Consider the following 23,977-nt stretch of genomic DNA (forward strand, 5'->3'; position numbering starts at 1 on the left):
TTCCTGCCAATCCCCAGGTTAGATGTCCTCCTCCTAGCAGCCTTTGTTTACCTGATAGCGTGGCCCATTCCATGTTCTGACGTAGCTGTTCATGCTCTGCTGAGGTCTGTCCTCATGGTCAGGCACAGCGGCTGCCATGTCACACACACTCGGGGAGTATCCAAGGAGGACGTTTCTTTTTGGCTCCTCTAATGAAGGCCGGGCTGCTGGTGTTCTCTTCTCCCTGTGACCCTCAGTCTGTCCTATGTCCCTTGCTTGCAGCAGGTGCCTTTCCAGTAGAGGAGGGTCACACACCCCACCCTGACATCCCAGTTTCCCTCAAAGGTATCTCTTCCAGCTAAGAAGAAATTATTAAAGTTTGTCATTTGTCCTGTTCTCATCTTCCAGGTAGAAAATTAAGAGTGTGATGCACTTTCTTAAGCTGCAGCCTCATCCCTTCCCAAGATTCAGATATGCTACCTAGGGAACTTTTCCCCGTTTTGAGAATTAGCGCTGTGATCGAAGCTTTACAAAAAGTTCCAGCAGAATTCTTGGCTGGGGCTTGATAGCGGTGCTAGAATTCTGCATTGGGGGATCTCCACATAAAGGGTAAAAACCACAAGAGATGAACTTGCCGTGGAAAAGAAAACGAGGCCAAGGTTAAAGGTTAGGGAGATCTTGAATTTAGGACTTGGGGAAAGACAAGAATTGTTCTGAGAAGAGGAAATAGTGGACTCAGCTGCTGACCACATTACATTTTGTCTGCAGCCAAGACGTCTTGTGTCCAGCCCTGGTCAGTTGAAGCCATGTGCGTTCTGACAGTTCAAGAATCTCCTGCCTCAGTTTCCTTATCCGTAAAATACTGCTTAATTTCAAAGCATTGTTAACGATTAAATGAGTTAAAACCTGGAAGTAATAATACCAAGCCAAGCAGAAGTAAATTCTAAGTAAATCTTAACTGTTACCATTCATGCTCTGGGTACATTGCTGCAGAAAGCCAGCTCTAGACCACCACTAACCCTGGATAAACCTGGTGTGCCTTTATGTCCTGAGAGGCCCCGGGTCATGACAGGCAGGCTTCTCCTTTGCTAGTTCATTCACTGCTTTCTCTAAGAACATAATCCCTCTTCTGGGCTTTGCTCTGGAATCCCTTAAGATAGGGTTCCTTACTGATGTTACTGGTGTGGGCTTGGGACTTTGGTTGCTTTGCCCAGGGCAGTTATGTTACTGTATTTTATTTTTGAGTTTATTTATTTTGAGAGGGAGAGCGGGAACCCCAAGCAGACCCTACACTGTCAGTGCAGAGCCCGACGCAGGGTTCGAGAACCGTCAGATCATGACATGAGCTGAAAAGAGAGGCTGAACAGACTGAGCTGCCCAGGTGCCCCCCAGGGCAGTTATTTTAAATGCGCTGGATATTTAGATGTGTTATTAGAGCTAGAAGTTTATTGAGAGCCGAAACCCCATGCTTTCTTCAAGCAGATAAAACCAGTGGGCTTTGTTTTAATAGGCGGCGGCAAGCCCGGCTGCAGAAAGAGCTTGCAGAAGCGGCAAAGGAACCTCTACCCGTTGAACAGTAAGTAGAGATATTCCCGTCAAAACTGTGCTGTTAGTAATTTGATTCACTCTTTTAAAATGACTTTGTAATGTTTTTATTTCTATAAAACCGTGTTATGGATTAACGGAAAGAAAACTAAAAGATTTAAGGGAGCCGATAAAAACCTACTCGTTACCTCCCAGGAGGCACCTCTAGTGTATGCCTCATCAGCCATGGGCGCGAGGTCTGACTTCCCTCACTCTGAACAGGTGACTGCTGCCTGCCTGCTGCTTTCCTCTCGGCACTTTGATCCATTTTCTACCCCTCGTCGGGCCTGTTGCCCTGTATTGCCGGGCTGGGGTTCTATCTCTTGCTCTCCTTTCTTGGTTGGTGACTCCTGTAGGAGAAAGGTGTTCATACCGAGGCCCTGCTTTAGATTTAGAATATGTACATTTCTTCTGTACTCCCAGATGTGGAAAATAAATCTGCAGTGTATTTTCCTGAAACTACAAAAAAATGATTGACCTAGAAATGACAGCTTTTCCGGAAACTGCAAAAAATGATTGACCTAGAAATGACAGCTTATGGAAGCTGTTTATGCTGCCTCCTGATTGCAGCATAAAGAGGTGGCTGGGCGTGACACGACTCAGGTCGCATACTGCCCAGGATCTCACAGAACAGAGCTGAGCAAACCTAACCTAGGGGTGTCTGACTATAGAGGCCTGTTCTTAGTCTCTGTGCTTCCCACTCAGTAGGATTTCTGGGTCGAAGGCCGTGTCTATCTTTGAAGGGTTTCGATTACCAGTTGCCACATCCTGGTGTTTTCTTAGGGCCCTGGGCCTTTGCACCGTCTGAGTGTCTTCACGTTGTAGCATCTGAAAGTATTCACATAGGGTCAGCTCACGTTTGCTGCTCTGTTGTCGCCCTTGTGTGAACACGAGTGACTCCCCCAACCCACAACCTCGAAGAAAAGAAAGGCCAGCCTTGTTCTCTTTCTTCAGGCCTGCCTTTGGTCTCCCAACATCCCTGCCAAGACTGGGGTCAGTTGCATGGAGTCCTAAAATCAATAGCCAAGGAAAATGAATTTACTTTGACTTGGTTTAATTTGCTTGGTAACAAGTTAAGTATATATTTACATAATCCAGATAATTAATCATGGAAAAATCTTGCTTTCAAGTTCTAAGGAGTCCAAATATTAGGTGATAAAGTCTTGGGTTGTTAGGTTTTATTATTTTACTTCTCCGTGAAGATTGCAACTCGGCAGGAGGTCATTAAGACCAAAATAATTACTTGCCTTCCCCTGAACCAGGAAGGGGAAGGGGAGGGGAGTGCCTTCCAGAGGCACTTTGTATCCAGTGGGATAAACAACAGTGCCTTTCTGTGGTTTGATTATCTTGTGGGACATGCGATGGACTGACTCCCAAGATGTCAGAAGGACCAAGTGTTTGAACACAACCACAAAATAGCCAGAGTCAAAAATGAATTGGGTTTAGATTTTGCTTTCCCGTTTTTTAGTATGAAAGCACTATTTGAACCCGATAGTAACGCAGCCACTGATTTCATTGCTCTTCCAGTGGTCCTTCGTGTCCCCCTGGGCCTCCTGCCTACACTGCCCTTTTCTTTCTTGTACTCCATACCTGCCCCGGCCGTCCTCTGTGCCGCTCAGCCCATCTCACGGGACTGTATCGGGAGCACCGCAGCTGTGAGCCAGACTTCTGGAAAGACTGTCCCTTGGCACGCCATGTTGTTACAGACTTCCTAAACCATTGTCGTTGCCTGCTGAGTGAGAGCTGCGTTCACACCTCACAGGATCAAAAGATCGCTTTTCAAGTTATTTCCAGTTGCAATTCTGGATTTGATTTCAGCAGGTTAAATGTTTTCTCTTAGTACGTTCAGAGCGTGGCCGCCCCTGGTCCTCCAGATAACCCTTGGCCGTCTCCGAGGCGCACAGGCCGTGACTAGGCGGTGGTGACGACATTCGTAGAGCGGACTCGCCTCAGAGCTCCTGGTGAGCATAATCAAAGACTCGGCCCCTTGCCTTTCTTTCCAGGGATGATGACATTGAAGTCATCGTGGATGAAACCTCTGATCACGCCGAGGAGACTTCTCCTGTGCGAGCCATCAGCAGAGCGGCCACGTAAGTGGATGGGGTGGGCCGGGAGAGAAGAGCTCGAGCCACAGTCTGACAGCACATTTGTGGCCAGGACATGAGCAGCCTGATGCATCCAGGGCCCTCGCTGGAGTGCCCGGCCCCCCGTCCTAGGCATGGAGCGTGCGGGCTCCTGAGTGTCCCCGTCTTCCTCAGGTCACCTCTTAATGGGAGACAAGCTGTCCCTTTGTGCTGCCACTAGCTGTGAGGGGAGGCAGAAAAGAGTGTAGTGGCTTTCTGCAGGAGGGACAGGGACACCTTGTTGGGCAGATCAGACTGTTTACTTCTTACTTGGGTTCCAGGATTTTTTCTCTTTGCTAAAGCAGGACTGAAAGGGTGGGGATTGGTTATTTACAGACCCCTTGAGGTCAGATTAACTGTGTCCTTGTCTAAAGCACGATTTCCAGGACAGTTAACTTAATGTGTGGGAACCTTGTTTCTTTTAAAACTTGGAAGCTAGGTCCTCCCTCCTGCCTTCCCACTGTTTTCTGGTGGTTTGTTCCTCTGAAGGGTTTCTCAGCTGGGGTTTGGGGACTCCATGGGAAGCATACTCCCAGATGTCTATTTTTGTGGACTGTGTTTTATTGATGAATGATTTGGGCAAAATGTTTCTAAGGTTTAAACCTATGCTCCCCTCCTCTTTAGTAAGCGACTCTCGCAGCCTGCTGGAGGCCTTCTGGATTCTATCACTAATATCTTTGGGTAGGTTAGAAAACCTTCACCTTTCCTTGTTAAATGTGTGTGGATATTCATAAGTATTATGTAGGATTTATCACCATTTTAAATGTACACCAAAATTTCAGTGGTGCTGAGTAGACAGATGCTTTAATTTCAGCTTTTCACTTAGCTTCTTCCTTTTCTCCTCCATTTTCTTTATCTTGCTCCCGCTGCGTGCTGATCTCTGGCCTTTCCTTTAGTCTGTCCGAGTCTCCCCTTTTGGGACATCACTCTTCTGATGCTGCCAGGTGAAAATACTACCCTCTCTTGGCCCGGCATGCGAGCGTGGCTCCTTGATAATCGTAATCGTGCTGATCACCGCTTCACCATCCCCCACCGCCCACCCCTCCCCGCCATGGTCGGATGTGCATGTGCACCCAGACCGCTATGCATGCTCCTAGGAGCGCTTCACCCTTTTGAGCAGGCGCTAGGTTGAGCTCTTTACCCACAAGTCACGCTCTCATCCCTCTCTCCTTTGGCATGCATTCGACTCCTCCTTGGCCACGGTGTATGTTGAGGGTGATTATAAGTAGGCATAGATGTCACCTTGAAGTCATCTTACAAAAATACAGATGAGCTCCCTCTGAGCGGGCAATTACAGTATGTTGAAAATGTCTTGTAGCAGTTTATTGACTGGGAAGCAATAGTTTGGGATTGCTTTTCGGTGTTGGGTTTTGGAGTCCATGAGTTAGCAAGCCGGAGAGTACAGGTATGTGCTGGAGATCTGTCCGGGTGTCATTTGGGTGAGGGTGCATCACTCTGTGGTTTGGAGAGTCTAGGAGGGAGAAGAAGCTACTGCCAAAAGTCGTCTGTGAAGCCCTTCTGGGCGTTTGGTGGACATTAAACCCTGTGCAGTCCTAATAGTTTCCTTTATGTTACTTCTTAGGAGGCGCTCTGTCTCTTCCTTTCCAGTTCCCCAGGATAACGTGGATACTCATCCTGGTTCTAGTAAAGAAGTGAGGGTGCCAACGACCGCCATATGTGTCTTCGTAAGTATGGTTTAACCCCACTCGCAGCAAGCTTTGTATGGTCACAGAGCCTGACAGTTAAAGGATCCATTCTGTGCTGTAGCTAAGTTTCCTACCATTTTATTTGTAGCAATAGCGAGCTCTTACGCCTGTTGGCTCTGTCTGAAGGAAGGGATTGATACATTTTGCTTAGGTTCAGGGGGTAGGATTTATTGTAACCATTCTCTAATATAGGACTGGCTGAGAGAAATTGGTAACATGAGAGATGGGAAAAGGGAGAAGTGATTAGGGTTGGTGAGAAGTTACAGTCATGCATGTAATTGTCGTCACCAGTTGGCTTCCATCTAGAATGGAGATTCTGGTCAGTAGTCTGTTTTAGAAGGTTGATAAGGGCAGCTATTTGCTTCATGAATCTGCCCAAACCCGTGTGACTTGTGATTGTTAGGAGGAGTAAGGTTGGAAGCAGGAGACTGTCCTGGGCAGAGGCCACTCGATAGCCGGACTGTCAGCTGGAGTTCAGAGCTGGGTGCTAGTACCGAGGAGTAATTAGGTCCCCACTGGGGTGATTGAGCGGCACTGGGCCCAGCTTGGAGAAACACAGAGTACCTGGCTCAGGGCCAGCAGGCAGGAGGCTGGTGGAGACCGAAAGGCAGAGCAGGGCCCAGGTAGCTGGGCTGACTCTTGGATTGCATGGGGTGAGTTAGAGGAGCTCGCTTTCAGGGTAGAGAAAGACTCGCTGTCAAAACGGGATGAAATTTATATGGGGGAAACTTTCAGTTCCAGGCATAAGGAGGAACTCGGGAGGTTTCCACACCGCAAACTGGTTGAGTGGTTTAACCACCTTGTATGTTGTCAAGGGAGTCTCCCTCTCGAAGAGGAGTTGAACTGAGACAGTCAAGACCCCTTCGGTTTCTCCTCCACCCCTGCGATTCCCTGACAGGCCCTAGGCACCCTGCGGAGGTCAGTGATGATTGGTAAAAGGTCTGATTGCACTAAACATCACAGCCCCTTCCCTGCCCTCACCTCCCAGCAGCCCATTGTTTCCTTCTGTCACATTTAAGTCATGTGTACGGGGTAATGGAGCAGCTGATAGTTTGGGATTCTGTCAGTGTGTGTTTCTGAGAGTGGACAGTTCACAGCTGACAAATATCCGACAGAACCAGCCGTGCAGGAGATTGAAGAGTGGCAGCTATGGGTGTGATGGTGCATGATCTCAAGTTTTCAATCTGAGACCTCCCAAGTAGAAAGCATAAAGAAGGAAAAGGAAGGGAGTCACATGGAGGCAAAAAAGGTTGGTCCCCCTACAGCTTTTCAGCAATTCAGAAGGGCTGAGGTGGGGGTGTCATCACCAGGGAGAATAATAGTAAGACAGTAATAAAGTGATGTTTCTATCGCCATCAATTAATGGTCATGTTTCTGATAATATTTCAAGCATCTTTTTCAGTCCCAAGCAAATGTGACAGATTCTGTCTTCCCAAAATGATGTTTTCGGCAAGTGATTAATGACTTGGCTTGTTGGTTGGTTGGTTGGTTGGTTGGTTGGTTGGTTTGAAGTTTATTCATTTATTTTGAGAGACAAAGGGGGAGGGGCAGAGAGTGAGAATCCCAAGCAGGCTCGGTGCTCAGTACAGAGCCTGACGCTGGGCTTGATCTCACGACCCACACGACCGTGATCTGAGTCCATATCAAGAGTCAATTGACTGAGCCACCCAGGCACCCCAGTGATCTACTACTTGTAATCCGTGTTTTCCAGTCTTTTTTTCTTTTTTTATAATTTTGAAAATTATAGAGATTTTCAAATCCAGAAAAAGAACTTCCGGTACCATCATCTATCAGGCAGCTCTAGTTAGCCACGTTTGCCAGTCTTACTCTCTCGCCTACACACTTTACCGGAGCACTTTTTTTTTTTTTTTTTTTTCAACGTTTATTTATTTTTGGGACAGAGAGAGACAGAGCATGAATGGGGGAGGGGCAGAGAAAGAGGGAGACACAGAGTCGGAAACAGGCTCCAGGCTCTGAGCCATCAGCCCAGAGCCTGACGCGGGGCTCGAACTCACGGGCCGCGAGATCGTGACCTGGCTGAAGTCGGACGCTTAACCTACTGCGCCACCCAGGCGCCCCTACCGGAGCACTTTAAAGCAGATTGCAGACATCGTAGTTCATCCACAAAGGTTGCAGCGTCTGTAGTCTTTTAAGAGAGGTTTTAGTGAATCTTCTCATATTCTTTTCTCCCATCTTAGGAGAGGATGCTTTTTACTCCGTTTCCCTTCCCACCCTGAACACAGAAAACATGCCACCTTTTCAGATTATTTGTTCTAGTTTGAATGCCAGTTTCAAAAATTTCCCTGTGAAGAATTTAAATTCTCCCAAAGTAACACCTTCTCGAGGTCAGGCACGGTCCTAGGTCACAAAACCTGCGAAAGTCTTTTCCTGTATGTGGGCAAACTGAGGCTTCGGGAAGCTAAGAAACTTGGCGGAAGTCACCCTGCTAGTACACATTAGAGAGCCATGTTTCCAGAACTGAATAGAATCCCCCTGTTACACTGATGTGTGTTGTAGCAGCAGGAATGGCATCCACTCGTATCAGGACTCCATGTTCAGATTACTCCTACTAGGAAAACCATAAAGGCTTTTTTTTTTTTTTTTTTTTAAATCATGAGAAGTCATGCTGTACTTCCACTAGATAAAGAGTTTAGTGTGTGGCGTTAATATCATCTGGACCAAAAAAGAGGCAGTTAAATCAGAGGCTTACTTTTAAGCTATGAAGATCATAGAATATAGATTGAAATTGCATTTTTCTTAAGAAGAAATAAAATTAAGGTAAAGACAAACTTTAGGCGGTGAATCTACACAGATTTTGATTCCTTTTTAAGAAGGTTGCTCTGTATTTAAAAAATGGAACTGTAACTTACAAGAATAAAATGGTAGCAGAGTCTCGGGGAACCCTAGGCTAGGAATCCAAGTTAGTTTATGAGTGATCTCCTTTATTTATGGATAAATGTCTAACACCTTTGGTTAGGCATCCAGAATGTTCGTTTGTATTGGGCTCGCTCTTCTCGAGAATGACAGTGATTGGGGTTGAAGCAGGGTGCTTGTCTTGCAGGACGCTCATGATGGGGAAGTCAACGCTGTGCAGTTCAGTCCGGGCTCCCGGTTGCTGGCCACAGGAGGCATGGATCGGAGAGTTAAGCTTTGGGAAGTGTTTGGAGGTGAGACCTGAAGAGTGAGAGAGGGAGGCTGTGTTGGGGACATCTGGATGACCTTGCTTTCAGGCAATCTTTGAATTGTTCATCTTCTCAAAATATACAGTATCTTGTGTAAGGGATCATCTGACCAAAGCAGCATTACCATCTCAGACATTACAGCCAAGTGGCCGTTGCTCTGAGTTTTTAAGTAGTGACTAGAAAATGCTGTTAAGTTACAGATACGTTCGTGTTTGCATTTTCTCAGATACGTACTAGAATATTTTCCAAGATAGCACAGGTTTTAGAAGGAAAATAAAAAGTCTTAAAGTTTTAGACTTTATAATTAAACTATGCATTGAGCTAAAGTGTGTGCATTTAATAACACAAGTGGCCTTGGCCTGGGGAAAATGACTGAGGTCATATCTATGCTTGGGAAGAAAAAGAGGGGTGTATCTCCCAGGAAAAAATGTATTTAATGAGCAGCTTATCATCAAGAGCCCAAAGATCAACACCCAGTCTCTTTGATTAGACCTTGTTTCCGAAGTGACCTCTGAGTACTCAGAAATGCAGTGGCGTTAGAACAGGAAATGGGGCTTAATGAAACCATCTCTTAGACTTCTGAAGCTGGGGATAGCTCAATTTCAGCATTTTGAGATTTAGTTAGCTACTCCTGGTTTTTTTTTAAATAAAGCAAGGTCAAGGGATAAGGCTGAAGGTGTTAGTAAGAACCAGTTTGTCAAGTTTCTGCAGTGGTAGCACACGCACGCTCACTGTCCAGCAGTAAGTAGCTCCAGGATGCCCTGGTCTCCATCGTTTCCCCCGATCCTCACAACAGCCCTGTGCAGTTTGAAAGGTACGAGTCGCCCCTACTTGACGAAAACAGGAAGACTCAGAGACCCTACTTGATTTGCGTTGTTGGTTTACATGGCTGATAACTGATCGGAGAGGCAAGGGAGGGGCACAACCGGGCCCTGACCTGGGTCCTGTGACTGCGGAGCCCTCGCTCTTCCCACTGCGGCCTCCCTTTAGCTGTAGAGCTGCTGAGCCTGTGTTGCTGCTTTTAGTGTGTTCAGAGCAAGAGCCATCTATTGATCCCTTTGGTTATAACAGATTATCAATAAAGCACCAAACTTGTATGCTCTGCCCCCCCACAAGAAAGTGACTCTAATTGGATTCCTGGCAGTTACAGCTATTTGAAGGCCATTGAGATTTGTGCCGTTTTACCCAGAAACACGTTATGAATGATAATTGCGGGAACTGTTGGGAAGACAACAGTAAAGCTATAGAGTAATAATGGAAATTTTATGAGATTTGGTTTTTTAAAATCTTAGGTAGATAGCTGTTTTTTGTTTTTAATTTTTTTATGTGTATTTATTTTTGAGAGCAAGAGACAGAGTGCGAGTGGGGGAGGGGCAGAGAGCGAGGGAGACAGAGAATCCGAAGAAGGCGCCAGGCTCTGAGCTGTCAGCACAGGGCCTGATGCGGGGCTCAAACCCACGAACTGTGAGATCATGACCTGAGCCAAAGTCGGATGTTCAGCTGAGCTACCCAGGCGCCCCAGTAGTCTGTTTTGATTGTGCCTTGTGATTAAATAAAAATCACCCTAGAAATATTTTTTACTTCTGAGTCAATAAAAGCACCTATAAGAAAATGAGAACCAACCTTTAGTAACAGTGTTACATTTTTGCTGCCGAAGAGGAAGTAAACGCTAATGGAAATTATGAAATAGTTTGAGGGGGTCCTGTTTTTTACCCTTTTAAAATATCAGAATAACTGCAGTTTCTGCCCAGTAGGAACATTTGTCCTTGCTCATTCTATAAAAAGCACAAGCTCCATTGGGAATTATTTATATAAATACTGTTGACATAGCGTCCCTTGGTGTCTTCTAGATAAAAGAGCTTTGGTAAGGTCTTTTTGGTCATTTGAGATCATGTACAATAGCATTTATTGATCCTTTCTTACATTTTGGCCTGTGTCAACTGCCAGAGAAGTAGACCGATATCTTGGGCATAAGCCAAAGAGATATTTCTTAGAATTTATAGTAATATTTTTGTAAAGATCTAATCTAAATAAAGACCTTAATTAGTGGATGTTGGCCTCTTTTTGACTTTTGAAAATCTAATGAAAGCTAGGATCAATAAAAGGCATTAAATGTGCTATACAGGTATTTTGCAGATAAATTCAGAAGGAGGGATTCGCGAAGCCCTCAGTAATCCTGGCCCTAAATATTTGACAGCTCCAGACCAGTATTTATATCATAGTTTTTACCAGTAAGAGAAAAGGCTGTTCTTTGTAATGTTCCCTATTTTGTGCTCCCCTTTTATGAATTTGATTTGAATGGTTCCCTAATTGTTTCTCTGGACTTGCCATCGTTAAGCTGCTCTTTAAAAAAGGAACTTAGTCACATCATCTTGAGACTCATACCCTTACAAGTTTGTGCCTGCATCATTAAAGTTTCTGCGTGGGTGGCCAGAGCTGTGTGAAAGCAGGACCCGGGCACGTGGCTGGGCCTGTTGGTGAAGGCGGCTGGGGAGAGGGGAGCATTGACAGGCAGTGGGATTGCCAGAATCTTAGGTTCCCGGAGACAGAGTAAGCATAAGGACAAATTCCAGAAACTCCAAACCAGCTTTACTGGCATTCTGAGGACTAGCCAGTTACACAGAACTAAAAAAAGAAATTCTTTTCGGATCCAAATGAGAATTATCACATGGATCCTGAAAATTTAGTGGTCAGCTTCTACAGAAGTGATAGCTCAATTGACACGAATACTGATCAAACCCAAAGACGTATTTATCTGAATTAGAAACATTTTACTCAGAAGTACCAGAACTAAAACTCAGTCTCTAGGTGCATTGACATGTCTTTAAAATTCCCGCATCTACCTCTTTGTAAAGGGAATTAATGACTCTGAATTTCTTGAAAAGACCAACTGAATGCATGCGAACTGCTAAGCTCTGCGTCCATGTACACATGCATCGTCCTTCCAGCTGACTAGCTGTGTATTTGTCCTGCTATTCTTAGACTCTGCGTCAGTGCAGGAAAGCTGCTGTTATGAGCCTGTAATTGGTTTCCATTGTGTTTCAGGTGCCCCATTGTAACTTCAGTATTGGCTTTACTCTTTCTTTCATTTCTTTCCTCAATCTTTCTTTTTTTCCAGATAAATGTGAGTTCAAGGGCTCCCTGTCCGGCAGTAATGCAGGAATTACAAGCATTGAATTTGACAGTGCTGTAAGTATATAGTATCCGGGGAAATGGGTGAGTTTAGAAGGTCTTAGAAAAAATGTAAGACATCTGGTTCTTGGAGTTTAACTCAAATGGTTTGTCTGCTGTTCTCTATTTTAAGTGATATCAGTGATAGGTCAGGATGCAGGTAGATTATCAGTTCTTTGCTGGCTGTGACTATGATGAAGATGCGGGGCGGGGGGGGGTGGGGCGGGGGGCGGTCAGGTCTGCTGTGCCCCAGCCTGTCATTGTCTCTGCAGACTTGATAAAGGCCGTGGCTGAAGTCCCAGTGGTGCAGGTGGAGGGGAGAGGGGGTCTGGCCAGATGTATCAGAGATGCGTGGGTCTCCGAGGAGAGTAGTTAGGAGATTGAGGGAGGGGAGAGCCAGGGCCTCTGGGCTCTGCAGCTTGGACAGTGTGTAGAGAGCATTGGTATTTGGGGTTACTGAAGGGGGTGGTGGGAGCACTAGTGAACTCAAGAGGACAAGTTCCAGGCTGAGCTGGAGGGTCTGCAGCATTCTGATGGGATGGGATTGAGCAGACTCGGGAGAAAAGTGGATTTACCAAAATTGGTGGGTTGACAGAATACTGGGGATAACGGTTGGTATTCCACATCAGGTGTGTAGCTTTTAGGCATCTGAACCTTTCCTGGACCTGATTCTTGGGGAATTTGTATTGTGTGGACTGAGATCTTCTAATTCGTCTAAAATTTGTCTCCCCCCTCCCCACTCTCCCTCATTCCCATAGGGATCTTACCTCTTAGCAGCTTCAAATGATTTTGCAAGTCGAATCTGGACTGTGGATGATTATCGGTTACGGGTAAGACTCAATTAAGAAAGCTAATATCTCCAAACTTCCATGAGGTTCTCCAGGGACAAGATGTAGGAAATGGCAGGTTGATTAATGAGGAGAATCGTGTTTTCCTGAAAATCATACTTGATTCCCTCTGCCCTTTTCCCTTTCTCCCTTGGGAAAATTTACATTTCCACATTACGTTCTTTCTTAGCCCAAGATTCAGTTTCAGAATATTTGCAGCAGGAAACCCTCACATTTCACATGAAAGTCTCTGTGTTCCTGTTCAGAACAGGTGCCTTGGGTACGTGTCACTTTTAGCTGAACTTCAGCGATCCTGACACCGTTGTATAAATTGTGTTTGTTACGGGCTCTAAAACTTAATAATCACTTCACAGAGTATAGCTGAAAGTAGGACGTAGGAATGCATGTGGATGCACTTAGGACAGCGATCATAACCAGGCTGGGAGACAGGTGTGAGAGAGAGGGAGAAGGACAAGGTTGGACGTGGAGGGGTTTGCCCTGGAACCCATAGTTGCCAAGAAGTTGCTTGGCCTCCACAACAAAGACCAAAACTTGATGGTTCTATCACTTTTGTTCTTTTTTTTTTTTTTTTTTTTAAGTTATATTTGAGAAAGAGTGAGAGAGGACAAGCAGGGGAGGGACAGAGAGAGAGAGAGACAGAGCCCGATGCAGGGCCTGATCCCACGAACCGTGAGATCATGAGCCGAAACGAAGAGTCAGACGCTCAACTAACGGAGCCACCCAGGCGCCCCTGTCTCGCTTTTGTTCTAATGAAAAACAAGTAGCTTAATTTGGAGACGTGCCGTTTTTCTTCTTAAGCTTGAAGCAGTTTTCACATGAGCTCATGAAAGGCTGTTGACAGGTAAGGTGGAGGATGCACTTTTTATGAAGAAAAAGGCTTGATTCAAGCTTTCGTATGTCAGCCCCCATGAAAAGTAGGACATGATGTTAAAACCTCAAGATAAATCGCAGAGAGGTGGGGAGCTGCTGCAGAATGGTCCACTGGGTAGGTGCCGGTCATCTGATTTGAAGACGCAGCCATGCGGCGGGAAGAATCTTCAGAAATGCACGGTTACCGTATCACGCAGGCTGTCCATTTTCTTGAAGGAGCTGTATGGAAAATCCCCAGTACTAGATGGTAGTCGGGACCTCCCGGGTGAGAATTCGTCATTCTCAGTTGAAAGAAGACCCAAGACTGCACGTGCAAAGTGTGGGATGTGAAGGTGACAGAGATGATGTTCCCTTGTGAAAGCTGGAGAGCTTTCAGGCATGTTCTCGACTGAATGGAAGAACAGGGAGGTGGGCAGCTGGGCGCCCGTGGACGGGGCTGGACTCTGCTCAAGCAGTGCTCACTGCCGTTCAGGCGTTTGAACAAGGTTTTAGTTCAGGCCCTATAGTTCTGCCCCCTCAACGCGGCCTAGCCTGTTCTCGTGGCAGCATTGTAATCCACACACCGTGTGCTCTACTCTGTTCCCTGTCAATCACTTACTGGACATTTGGGACAGGGTTGAATACCTCTGGAGTCCTTAATTTGCCTAAAGGAAAAGGGATCTCTTCTGGAGTGGCTCTTACGTGTTAGGCCCAGCACTGAGATATGTTATATACATTACTGCTTTTTAACTGCCAGGGGCACAAGGTGAGGTGAGTAGGTATGTGAGGAAACTGAGGCTCAGGCCCACAAAATTGCCTAAGGTCACACAGTTAACAGATGAGAAGATGCGAGTTGGAACTGAAGCCTGTACTCTTCTCTGTGTTTGATTGACCTGGATTATTCTAGTACCTCCGGAGACTGAGGTATAGCAAAACTGTCTAAGAGTGAAGAGGGACATAGAGTCTTCCTTGCATTGTAGGCCCTTGAGGAGAAAAGCAAACAGTTGAGTTGTCAGCCAGTTGCGTAGGATGGTATTTTTCATCGGTGGAAGAGTTCTGCTCGGGTGGGCGGAAATAAGAAAGGGACTTGGAGGCAGGAGCTAGACCTGGAAGACAGAGGTCACAGTGTTGGCACACTCTTTTCAAGTGAGCTAGCTTACAGAGGTGGGCTGGGTTTCACTGGAGAGATGCTCACGGTGCTGGGGCACCAAGCCTAAGCTGGGGTTGCTGACAGGTTGGGGAGCTGGTGCCAGGATGGCAGCCTCCTTTGCTGAGCTAGCTGGCTTTGAGGGCCTCTGGTCAGCTCTCGGTACATGTGTGGTGAAGATCAGGAGGCCTTTTTAAAGATTGTCTGTGCCCAGCAAAACCACATGAAACTCTTAACCACGCTCCAGGAAATAACGGGCTCCCTGTTGTAGGAGGTTCTGGCTTCTACATAGATAGACCCTAGTTAACAGAAGATATCGGAAGACATGAATGGAGGGAGCCCCACATTCCGAAATTCAGGATCCAGGCCTTGGTCGGTCGGTATCTCCTTAGCTTTTACGATAAGGGTTTTATGATAAGGGGTTTATGATAATGGTGTTTAGGAGAGACCAGAATGCAGGGAGCAATTGTTGAGTGTTTACTGTAAAATCCTTGTAGCAAGGGTATCCTAGAAACAGCCTGGTATTGAAAGGAGTCCATGACAGAGGACTCTCTTGAATCAAGCAGATGTTTTAGACCCCCTTAAAAATCTGGAAGGTCAGTGCAAAACTCAAATGTGACTTGAACAAATGGATTTGAAGAACCCACCTGTTCACTTCCCTAATGTTGACGTGGGAAAGTAACCACAGTGACAGCACTGGCTTTGTTTCAGGACCTCCCTCCTCAAGGTGTGCATTTTTCTGGGGTCCGGTGCCGGCTTGATTGCGAGTCCGCCCTGAGGCACAGAGGCGCCTGGCAGAGCCCTTGCTCTGAGGGAGGCTCAGGCTGCTGTGACATCTGAACCCACTGCCCCATCTCTTAGGAGTCCCTGTTGAGAAGAGGATGATAAAAGGTAAAAGTGTTAAAATTAATGAAAAGAAACATCAAAAACACCGAAAGGATAAAAATTTTACGTAAAACTGATCCATTTAAGAGAAGGACATTTTAAATTATGCAAAAGAGCGAATGCTGTAGGAAGCTACATTCCATACCCCGGAGAGCATGGAGATGTGGCCTGTCAGCTGGATTTCCTCCAGGAACGAGGCTTGGAGCGGGCCAGACTTGGCCAACCTACGTACGAAGAGCCAGGAAGTAGCAGTATCCCTTTTCTTTCTTCGAGGAGTCCATGAGTTTTATTCCGGGAAATTAGGGGAAAGCTGTGTGCTCGTAGCCATTCGTTGCAGCCTCGTTTGCGATGACCTCGTGACTTCTAAAGTGATTCTAACCGTCCCATGTAACCGTGAGCACTCTTCGGGGGTGCAGAAGGGATGAGCGCCAGGGCCCCCGGCCGTGGGGCCTTGTGCTTAGGTCACCTTGTTTGGTCCTTACCCGGACAGCGTGGGGAAGAGGGTGGTCTCCCGGCTGTTCCAGCCCCCGGGTGTTCAAAGCCAAAGCGTTGTGACCCCAAAGCCCCGTGCACCTTCAGCTGTCACGTGAGAAACTGCTTGCACTATAATGTGAAAAGAGCAGTGGGTAAACTTCTAGAGTACTTTGACATGAAATGGAAGAAAGTATTACGAACGTGGAGTTCACAAAAATGGGCACGTTCGCACAGCCCATTCGTGAGCAGGGTCTCTCCAGTGTTGGCGAGCTGTGATTTTACTTCTGTAGTAAGAAGGAAATCAGTGAATGTGCCCTAAACTTTGGGTACTTTGTTGAAATAGTTCTTTGCTAAGAACTTAATTTCCGTAGTGTGAGGAGGACCTTCCCGAGTGTTTTGTCTCCCCACGATTCGTACAGGCGGGATGGTGTGTGCCGAGTGGCGCCGTCGCTCCTGAACCGTAGTGAATGGAAGCCTCGTTGCTGGAGTTGTCTTGATCTTACGAGCAGGATCCGTGGGAGGTTTTTACACAGCCGCAGCCACAGCACAGCTGCCCCCTGGCTGGCAGCAGTCGTACGATGCCGTTCCAGCCTCAGAGTGGGAGAGAGGAGTCTTGGAATCCGTGCCAGCTTCTCCCTTCCTGAGGGAGGAGGACGCGCGGGCCTGCGTCTTCTGTTCCTGGGCTGAAGTGGCGCCGCTCCGCTGAGCAGGGAGGGAAGATTGGTTTGAAAAATTCCAGCACTAAACTTGTAACACAAAACTGAGATCTCCTCCTCGGGAGTTGGGGTTGAAACCCAGTAAGTTAGTTACCAGTTGTAGTAAGTATATTAAAGCTTTTCTTTTCTTTTCTTTTTTTTTCTTTATTAGTTAGATGGTTAGGAAAAAACAAAACAAAACAAAACAAAACCAATGAATACCCAGTGAGCCTTTGACAGTTTGCACACATAAGCATGTTGGCCCACACTGAAAAGAGGTCAGTGATGAGTCGTGAACAGTCAGACTCCCCAGCTCCCCTCCCTTAACCCTTGGCCTCCCGTGGGGCTCCGATAGTGCTGTGATGGGCAGGGGGGCTGCTGGCCCTAGGTGAGGCCTCAGTTCTGTGCTCCGTGGTCGGCGCCGACAGCCAGCCACAAAGGGGTTTGATTGTGGGGAGTGCTGGTGTCTGTGGTTCCCAGCTGACTTTTCAAGCTGAGACCTCTGATTGAAAAAAAACCCTAGGGGTTTTAATTGTTTATTTAAAGAGTCCTGATATTTCCTTTTGTAAATTATGCCTGCAGGGAACCTGTCTGTTCTGACTTTAAATAGGGTCTGGACTTTCAGAGGCACTGGGTAAAACCCAGGCTTTTAGAATTTTGTAATTTGATATAAGCCAGCTTTACAGAAAAGCGACGAGAGTACTGCGGACTCGTGGCATCTGTCCCAGGGCTTATGTCAAAAAGGTACTCCAGCTGCCTGTCCCATTGTTTTCAAGATGGAGGCGTGTGACGTTGGCGCTGCTTTTGTTTTGCCTTGGAATGTGCTGGGGGATTTCTCTTCCTCTGGATACCTCACCTCTGGGCAGCACCGAAAGACAGACTTTCTGGATGTTTTGCCGCACTCCATGACGTATTCTTTGGTCTGAGTGTTCCTGACCAGATCTCTGGGTGTTTTGAGAAGCTGGCTCTCCCAACGTGGTGCGTGTGTCCCCCAAGGCTCACCCCTGCTGTGTTCTCTCCCCTAGCACACGCTCACCGGACACAGCGGCAAAGTGCTGTCTGCCAAGTTCCTGCTGGACAACGCGCGCATTGTTTCCGGAAGTCATGACCGGACCCTCAAGCTCTGGGATCTCCGCAGCAAAGTCTGTGAGGAAATCAGTCTCTCTGAATATATGTACGATTAGACGTTAACCGCGAGGTGTTTGTTTCCACCCGAAAGCCTGCGTTTAGTGTGATACAGTTTGAATTGCAAGTCCGGTTTCATACTCAGAGTGGCGTTGAGGTAGTGACAGCTTTTCACGTTTGAGATTTTGTTTAAATGAGGAGCTCTGGCTAGCTGGGGCGAGAGGGCAGCGCTGTTGTGCGCACGGCCACCGAGGGGCTGCTGCCTGATCACTAATGTATGGTTTTCCTACAGGCATAAAGACCGTGTTTGCAGGATCCAGCTGCAACGATATCGTCTGCACAGAGCAGTGTGTGATGAGTGGACACTTCGACAAGAAAATTCGTTTCTGGGACATCCGGTATAAAACCCGAGAGCTCGGTGGAGGCGGCTGAGGGGAGGGTCTGTCTGTGGTGGAACTCTGGTGATGTTTTGTGTCTGGGTTGTGTTTTTTAAAGTCCCTGGAAGTGGCAGAAATGAGCTCCGAGTGCACACTTACCGTAACAGTTCCATAATTCTTTACCATGAGGCAGACCGTTGGGTTCAGCGGTCACTTATGAGCATGCCCTGTGCACTCACTGGGCCCTTTACCAAGTGCCGCGTAAGTGAAGACGGACAGCTCAGTGGTTTAAAGCTGACACGCAGGCCTGCAGTGTTCTGAAGTAGAGCTGGGCACCTCTGTCCAAGGATGTGAGAAAACACCGGTCAGGATGAGTCTGGAGCAGTGAGCAGGCGTCACATGGCAGAAAAGCTCACTGACAGACTCTCCAGACAGGACAGCGGGACGGCCTGGTGTGGCTGAGACGGCAGATCGGGCTGTGGGCAGACAGGACCAGCAGGTGGTGGGTTGGGAGCAGATCAGTGTTTGTAAATGACTTGACCCTCTGAGCCATTCATTGGGTGTTTAAGGGAGGACTGCTCCTCATGCGCACGAGTGAGCAGACGGTGCTAGTCCTGTCTGGACGGTGTCCTGGGAACGGGGACCTCCTCCAGCAGCGTGGGAGGCAGGCAGGGGAGTGGATTTGAGGGAGAATCTGCATTTGGGGGGTGAGGAAGGGGAGAGTTGAAGCCACACGGGGAACAATCGACAGATGCTGTGTTCAGATAAGGACGTGACCTTTGTGCTTTCCAAGGGACATTTGGGTAAACTGGAGCAGAATTTTTGGGAGACCTTGGATGGGAGGGAAACGAGTCCTCGCGGGAGGACTCCAAAGACGTGAGGACAGAGTTACTCAGTGGTGGCCTGTGAAACAGGAGACCGCGTTTTAGGGAGCCACCGAGGCAGGGTGGTCACAGATGGGGAGGGAGCCGGAGGGTCCTGTTGTTGGGCCACGGGTGGGGGAGCAGAGGAGTCTGAGGGCGAGGGGAGTCCAGTGGGACGAGGCCAGTAGGTTAGGAGGGAGGTCGCTACTGGTCCCAGTGAATGCAGGACAGTTGTGGAGGGTGGGGACGAGGAGCCTGTGCTTCTAGATGATGCTTAGGAAGGCCTGGTGTGAAGCTGGCACCTCCTGGGCAGCCCTTCCAAGTTGTATTCATACCCCCTGGTTAGCCTCTTTGAACCTGAAACATGGCGTGTTAGTGTCGAACTGGGTATCGGGAATCTCCTGGTCCACCCGCTGATTGGACAGGTGAAGACAGACCCTGAGGTGCAGGGAAGGGCATCGGCTTGCCTCCAGCCACATGTTTAGCGACGATGAGATCAACACTGTTACTTAGCGTGGGTTTGGGGTAGGACATCATTTCATTGAAAGCTTACGCCAAAGTGACTACAGAAGGGTCCACACCTCCTTTGGCTGTATCACCCGACAGGGCCTTGCAGGATTGCCATTCACAGCCCTGGCCGGGGACTCCGCCCTGGAGTCCAGCTCCACACCTGGAATCACGCAGCCGGACTTGGGGGTCCCGGAGCCGAACTTTGTAAGGCAGGGAGCCCGTGAGAGGCCACACGTGCGTCCATGCACAGTACAGCATCCCAGACCCACCAGAGCAAGTTTCTGAGCCCTTGGGTTTGGCAAAGTGTTATCACTGAAAGAGCTTTAAATACATGATAGCCCTGCTCGGTTTGTGCCGATCCGGAGCTCTGATTGAGCAAGGAAACGAGTTCTTCCTAGATTCAGAGTTCTGGTACTTAAAATATTACTGTAGAATTTACTGACAGAAAAAATAACAAAAGCAGCCACTGAGGCGATTTCTATAAGGTTGGAACACATTCGTTGTCCTTGAAGCGTACCGCGGTCCAGTCGAATTATCTTCTCCCCACTTCTCCGTGGAGCACGGCATCCTGGTGAGAATGGGCAAGTTCTGACACTTCTGTGTCCCGTTTTCTCAGACTTCCCTTCCCTTTTGTAGATCGGAGAGCATCGTCCGGGAGATGGAGCTGCTGGGCAAGGTCACTGCCCTGGACTTAAACCCGGAGAGAACCGAACTCCTCAGCTGCTCTCGCGATGATCTTCTAAAAATCATCGATCTGCGAGTAAACGCCGTCAGACAGACGTTTAGGTAACTGGACCCGTTGGTTTGGGTTGCATTTGAATCTTGCCAGTTTCCGGGGGGGGGGGGGGCACATGAACACCAGAGGCCCTGGCCCTGCTCATAAGTCCCGAGTGCGGTGAGCTCTTGGGGTAACAGTGCTTTGTTGGTTGCAGCGCCCCTGGGTTCAAGTGCGGCTCTGATTGGACTAGAGTTGTGTTCAGGTGAGTGGTGGTGCTGCTCCCGCCTCGCCCCTCGTCCCCCCCCCCCCCCCCCCCCCCCCCCCCCCCCCCCGCCCAGTGCATCCCCAGGGGCCTTTGCACACCCTCTCACCCTGAGGGAGTGTCCAAGAGTGACCTGTAAGCTCATCACTAGGGGTCATTATCACCGTCTCCTTCCTTTCTGGTGTCCTAAGAACTGTTTGAAGGCTTCCGGGGAGGGTGGGTGACTCCCCGGGACAGGGGACAGCGCCGGGCAGGCTCTCTGGAGAAGGGCAGCCCCCTTGCCTAGCTCTGGCTCTGCCTGTGTGGCGCTTCTCCTGCAGGACGCTGAATCGGGGGTGGGCGGTTGACACCTTATCTGGTCTTCCGTGTTCTCCAGCCCTGACGGTGGTTACGTGGCAGCAGGCTCGGCTGAGGGCTCCCTCTATGTCTGGAGCGTGCTCTCGGGGAAAGTGGAGAAGGTCCTTTCAAAGCAGCATGGGTAAGGTGAACCCTCTTATCCCCCTGCGGTCGTGAGCAGGTCCTGTGACTTCATCCCAGGGGTCCTTTCCTCTTTGGGCACGGACCTGAGTCAGCCCTGTGAGGGCAGCGTGCGCTCGCTAGCTCTGCTGTGAGCTGGGTCGGTGGAGAGAAGCTGGGGCCATTTGTGCAGTACAGCGGAGGGCGGCGTTCTGCTTATTGGTGTCACGGGTTGTTTCAGTTAGAGCCATTCGAGTAGTGGCTGCCGGAGAGAGGTTGGGGCGACAGTCTGCCTTCCTCATTAACTGGCCCCTCCTCTCCGCCTCTCCTCCCTTCTCAGCCCCTTTGCACAGGAATCTGACTGCTTGTAAACACTGATTTTTGCGTGCTATTTTTCAGTCTTCCCCCGGTCTCCTTTCTGTCTTAGCTTTGTTCTCCACCCAAGCTCGCTGCTAGTGAGACACCGGGCTTTCCTCTGTCACCACCTCTCTCCGCCCCCAAGAGCAGTGGCCACTGCCTGCCCCTCAGCCCCCTGAGGCTCTCGTCCGAGGGTACGAGCTGCCCCCTTGGGGTAGTAGCCTTGATAAGGCCTGGCTCCTCTCATTCCTAAACCGCTTCCGAAAATACAACGCAGGGTTCCTTCGGGTTTTTTGGCACGTTAGTAAGGGCCTGCCTGTGAGTGGGAGCAATACTGCCAAGTAAACCAGGCCCTGGAAAAGGCCTTGCTCCCTGAACGTGAAGGGGACCTAGTGTTCAGTTCACCGAGATCTCACACATGTTCCGACCTCTCCCTTTGAAGCTCGTCCATCAATGCGGTGGCGTGGTCCCCCTCCGGCTCCCACGTGGTCAGTGTGGACAAAGGAAGCAAAGCTGTGCTGTGGTCAGAATATTGACGGCACCTCCTCGAGAGAGAGCAGAGCCGAAGCCGGAGACGCACGCAGGCTCCCTCAGCTCTGTCCTGGCGGGGGGTGTGTTGGGTGTAGCTTTGACCGCCAGTGGAGAGCCCGAGCCATGTGGCGCAGTGGCTTCCTTTGCGCGGGATTTCCAAGGATTTGGGCTGAGGTCTCTACAGCCTGAAGGAATAACAGTGCGAGAACCTGACCCTGTAGTCACTTAGCAGAGGTGCGGGTTCTTGCCCTGATTCGGTGGGAAACACTACTGGCTCTGATCTTCCATACCTCAGTGGGGGGAGCGGGGGCACCTATCGGTTTCCTCGCAGGCCGGCAGTGCCGAGAACACCCCACACGCCTGGGGTCGGTTCTCCCTCCAGGCTTTCTCCCGACCTTCTATGGTTGGTTCTGGCCGAATGCATGTCCTGTCACCCTGGGGTCATTTTCCTGGTGAACTCGGCTTTAATCATTGGATTAACAGAAACCCAAACAGGATTACCCCTGTCCTCGGCTGCGGGGGCTGCCCTGATTTCTGAGGAGACAGGACTGTGGTCCCTCCCTGTTGGTCTGTGTCATTATTACGAGGCTCTTACTCTGATCTCATCTGATTACTGTTGGAATTTCCTTAGCTCTCCCAAACTGTTCTTAGAAAGCCTCTGTTCTTCAAAGCTTCGGGCGTCCTTTCTCCCCAACAGTGCTATATACTAATTTCTCAGTCAAGAGATAAATCCCAACTTGGTTAAAAAATAGTTTTTGGAGGCGGGAGAGGAAGGGTGCAAACCTTCTTCCAGGAAAGTGTGCTGCAGGGGCAGAGTGTATTCCTGTGTCCGTCTGTAGACTCCCAGAAAGTGGGTGCACGCCACCTTCCAGGGGTGCCTCGCTTCTACCCGCGGGTGACGAGGGATCGGAGGCCTCGAATGTGTTCTCCTGGAGCCGGTAGTTCCAGGTCACTGCCCTTTTGCCAAGCCTACGTGCAATAGCCCCTCGGTGCTGTAGTGCGAGAAGCCCATTCCAAGAAGCATGGGAATGTCATCTTTAGGTTTCAGGAGTTAGGAGCAAGGCCGGGGGCAACTGGCCTGTGGCTTTCTTTTTTGTTTGTTTGTTTGTTTTTTTACACATTTATCCTTACCATTTTACCTGTGTATATCATTTTAGTTTTTGAGTGACTGAAACACCAATACTTTTATCACCTTTTAATTTGCACTTTATATTTTTCCTTCTGCACTTGTTCTCTGGACAGCTGTGGGTGACGAGAGCTGGAGCTGGGTGAGGAGGGGGGCCGCCGCCGTCCTCCCTCTTTCCCCGGCCCTCCTCCCCCCATTTCAGCTTGCTCCAAGAGCTCAAGGGGAGGTGGAATTCATAGGCCAGGGCGCAGCTGTTATTTATTTAATTATGTTGCCCAACAGAACTTGATTGTAAATAAAAAAAGAAATCTGTTCTATACTTTTCAAACTCTGTGTCTCTTGGTGGTTATTTTATTCTCTTCTGTCCTTAAGAGAAAAAGCTGTTTCTTTTATCTCTTTTCCTGGTGTTCGTTCATTTGTAAATAACAGCTAGTATTCTTCTGGAATCTCTCCTTGTCATTCAGCATTTAAGCCCAAATTGCCACTGCCTGAAAACCAGCATTCCGGTTTCACGTCACATGTGAGTCTTAACCCGACAGAAGGTCTCCTGCATCTGGGCATCTGTCCTTCCGAGAGCCCAGCGCGCCGACGAAACTCCCGCCGTCAGCTCAGTGCTGTGGCAGATGTGAGCCTCCAAGTTCCTCACCGGAGACCTTGCCTGTAGGATTGGCGACGAGCTATACCTGTCTCCTGTTGGTCTCTGGCCTCTTCTTTGCTGAAGGGGCATGAGTTACCTCACAGAGGAGTGATTTGTTCGTGGGCACTCTGGTCTCTAGCAAGCAGCCTAGTGCCAGGACGAGTCCTGACGTTCCGGAACCCTCCCTGAGAGACCGCTGTCCGGTCCGCTTACCGCTGCATTTACTGAGGGGCCTGCCAAAGTCCATTTAGCCCAGCAGCTGGGCTTGGGATTCCATCACGATCTGAAGTCTCAGAGGCAGCCGGCAGTCTCCAAAGAGCTGAGAGAGCCCTTTGTAGCTCTTTGTACTCACTTTCAAGGAGGTGAGTCATT

At 48.8% G+C, this 23,977-nt stretch overlaps 1 protein-coding gene and 2 non-coding genes across 5 annotated transcripts in view; all 3 read left to right on the forward strand.

Annotated features, from left to right (window-relative positions):
- The window catches only part of ATG16L1 (autophagy related 16 like 1), a 36,330-nt gene extending 13,034 nt beyond the window's left edge, over nucleotides 1-23,296 (forward strand). Inside the window, exons 6-19 of one of the 3 annotated variants that reach the window (XM_045481761.1) lie at nucleotides 1,490-1,555; nucleotides 3,567-3,653; nucleotides 4,311-4,367; nucleotides 4,583-4,630; nucleotides 5,269-5,371; nucleotides 8,454-8,559; nucleotides 11,693-11,763; nucleotides 12,504-12,575; nucleotides 17,669-17,789; nucleotides 18,061-18,166; nucleotides 20,155-20,304; nucleotides 20,451-20,498; nucleotides 20,875-20,976; nucleotides 21,754-23,296. In XM_045481761.1, coding sequence (XP_045337717.1) covers nucleotides 1,490-1,555; nucleotides 3,567-3,653; nucleotides 4,311-4,367; nucleotides 4,583-4,630; nucleotides 5,269-5,371; nucleotides 8,454-8,559; nucleotides 11,693-11,763; nucleotides 12,504-12,575; nucleotides 17,669-17,789; nucleotides 18,061-18,166; nucleotides 20,155-20,304; nucleotides 20,451-20,498; nucleotides 20,875-20,976; nucleotides 21,754-21,847 — 1,231 coding nt within the window. In that variant the 3' untranslated portion in view covers nucleotides 21,848-23,296. The remainder of the gene's footprint in view (nucleotides 1-1,489; nucleotides 1,556-3,566; nucleotides 3,654-4,310; nucleotides 4,368-4,582; nucleotides 4,631-5,268; nucleotides 5,372-8,453; nucleotides 8,560-11,692; nucleotides 11,764-12,503; nucleotides 12,576-17,668; nucleotides 17,790-18,060; nucleotides 18,167-20,154; nucleotides 20,305-20,450; nucleotides 20,499-20,874; nucleotides 20,977-21,753) is intronic. The other 2 variants (XM_045481762.1, XM_045481763.1) reach the window with 2 other exon arrangements.
- Nucleotides 6,310-6,584, forward strand: LOC123600252. Its single transcript, XR_006713611.1, has one exon. It is a non-coding gene; the product is annotated as a small Cajal body-specific RNA 6 (non-coding RNA).
- On the forward strand, nucleotides 16,921-17,144 carry LOC123600253. Its single transcript, XR_006713612.1, has one exon. It is a non-coding gene; the product is annotated as a small Cajal body-specific RNA 6 (non-coding RNA).
- Nucleotides 23,297-23,977: the final 681 nt, after the last annotated feature.

Source organism: Leopardus geoffroyi, chromosome C1, assembly GCF_018350155.1.
Source record: "Leopardus geoffroyi isolate Oge1 chromosome C1, O.geoffroyi_Oge1_pat1.0, whole genome shotgun sequence".
NCBI lineage: Eukaryota > Metazoa > Chordata > Mammalia > Carnivora > Felidae > Leopardus > Leopardus geoffroyi.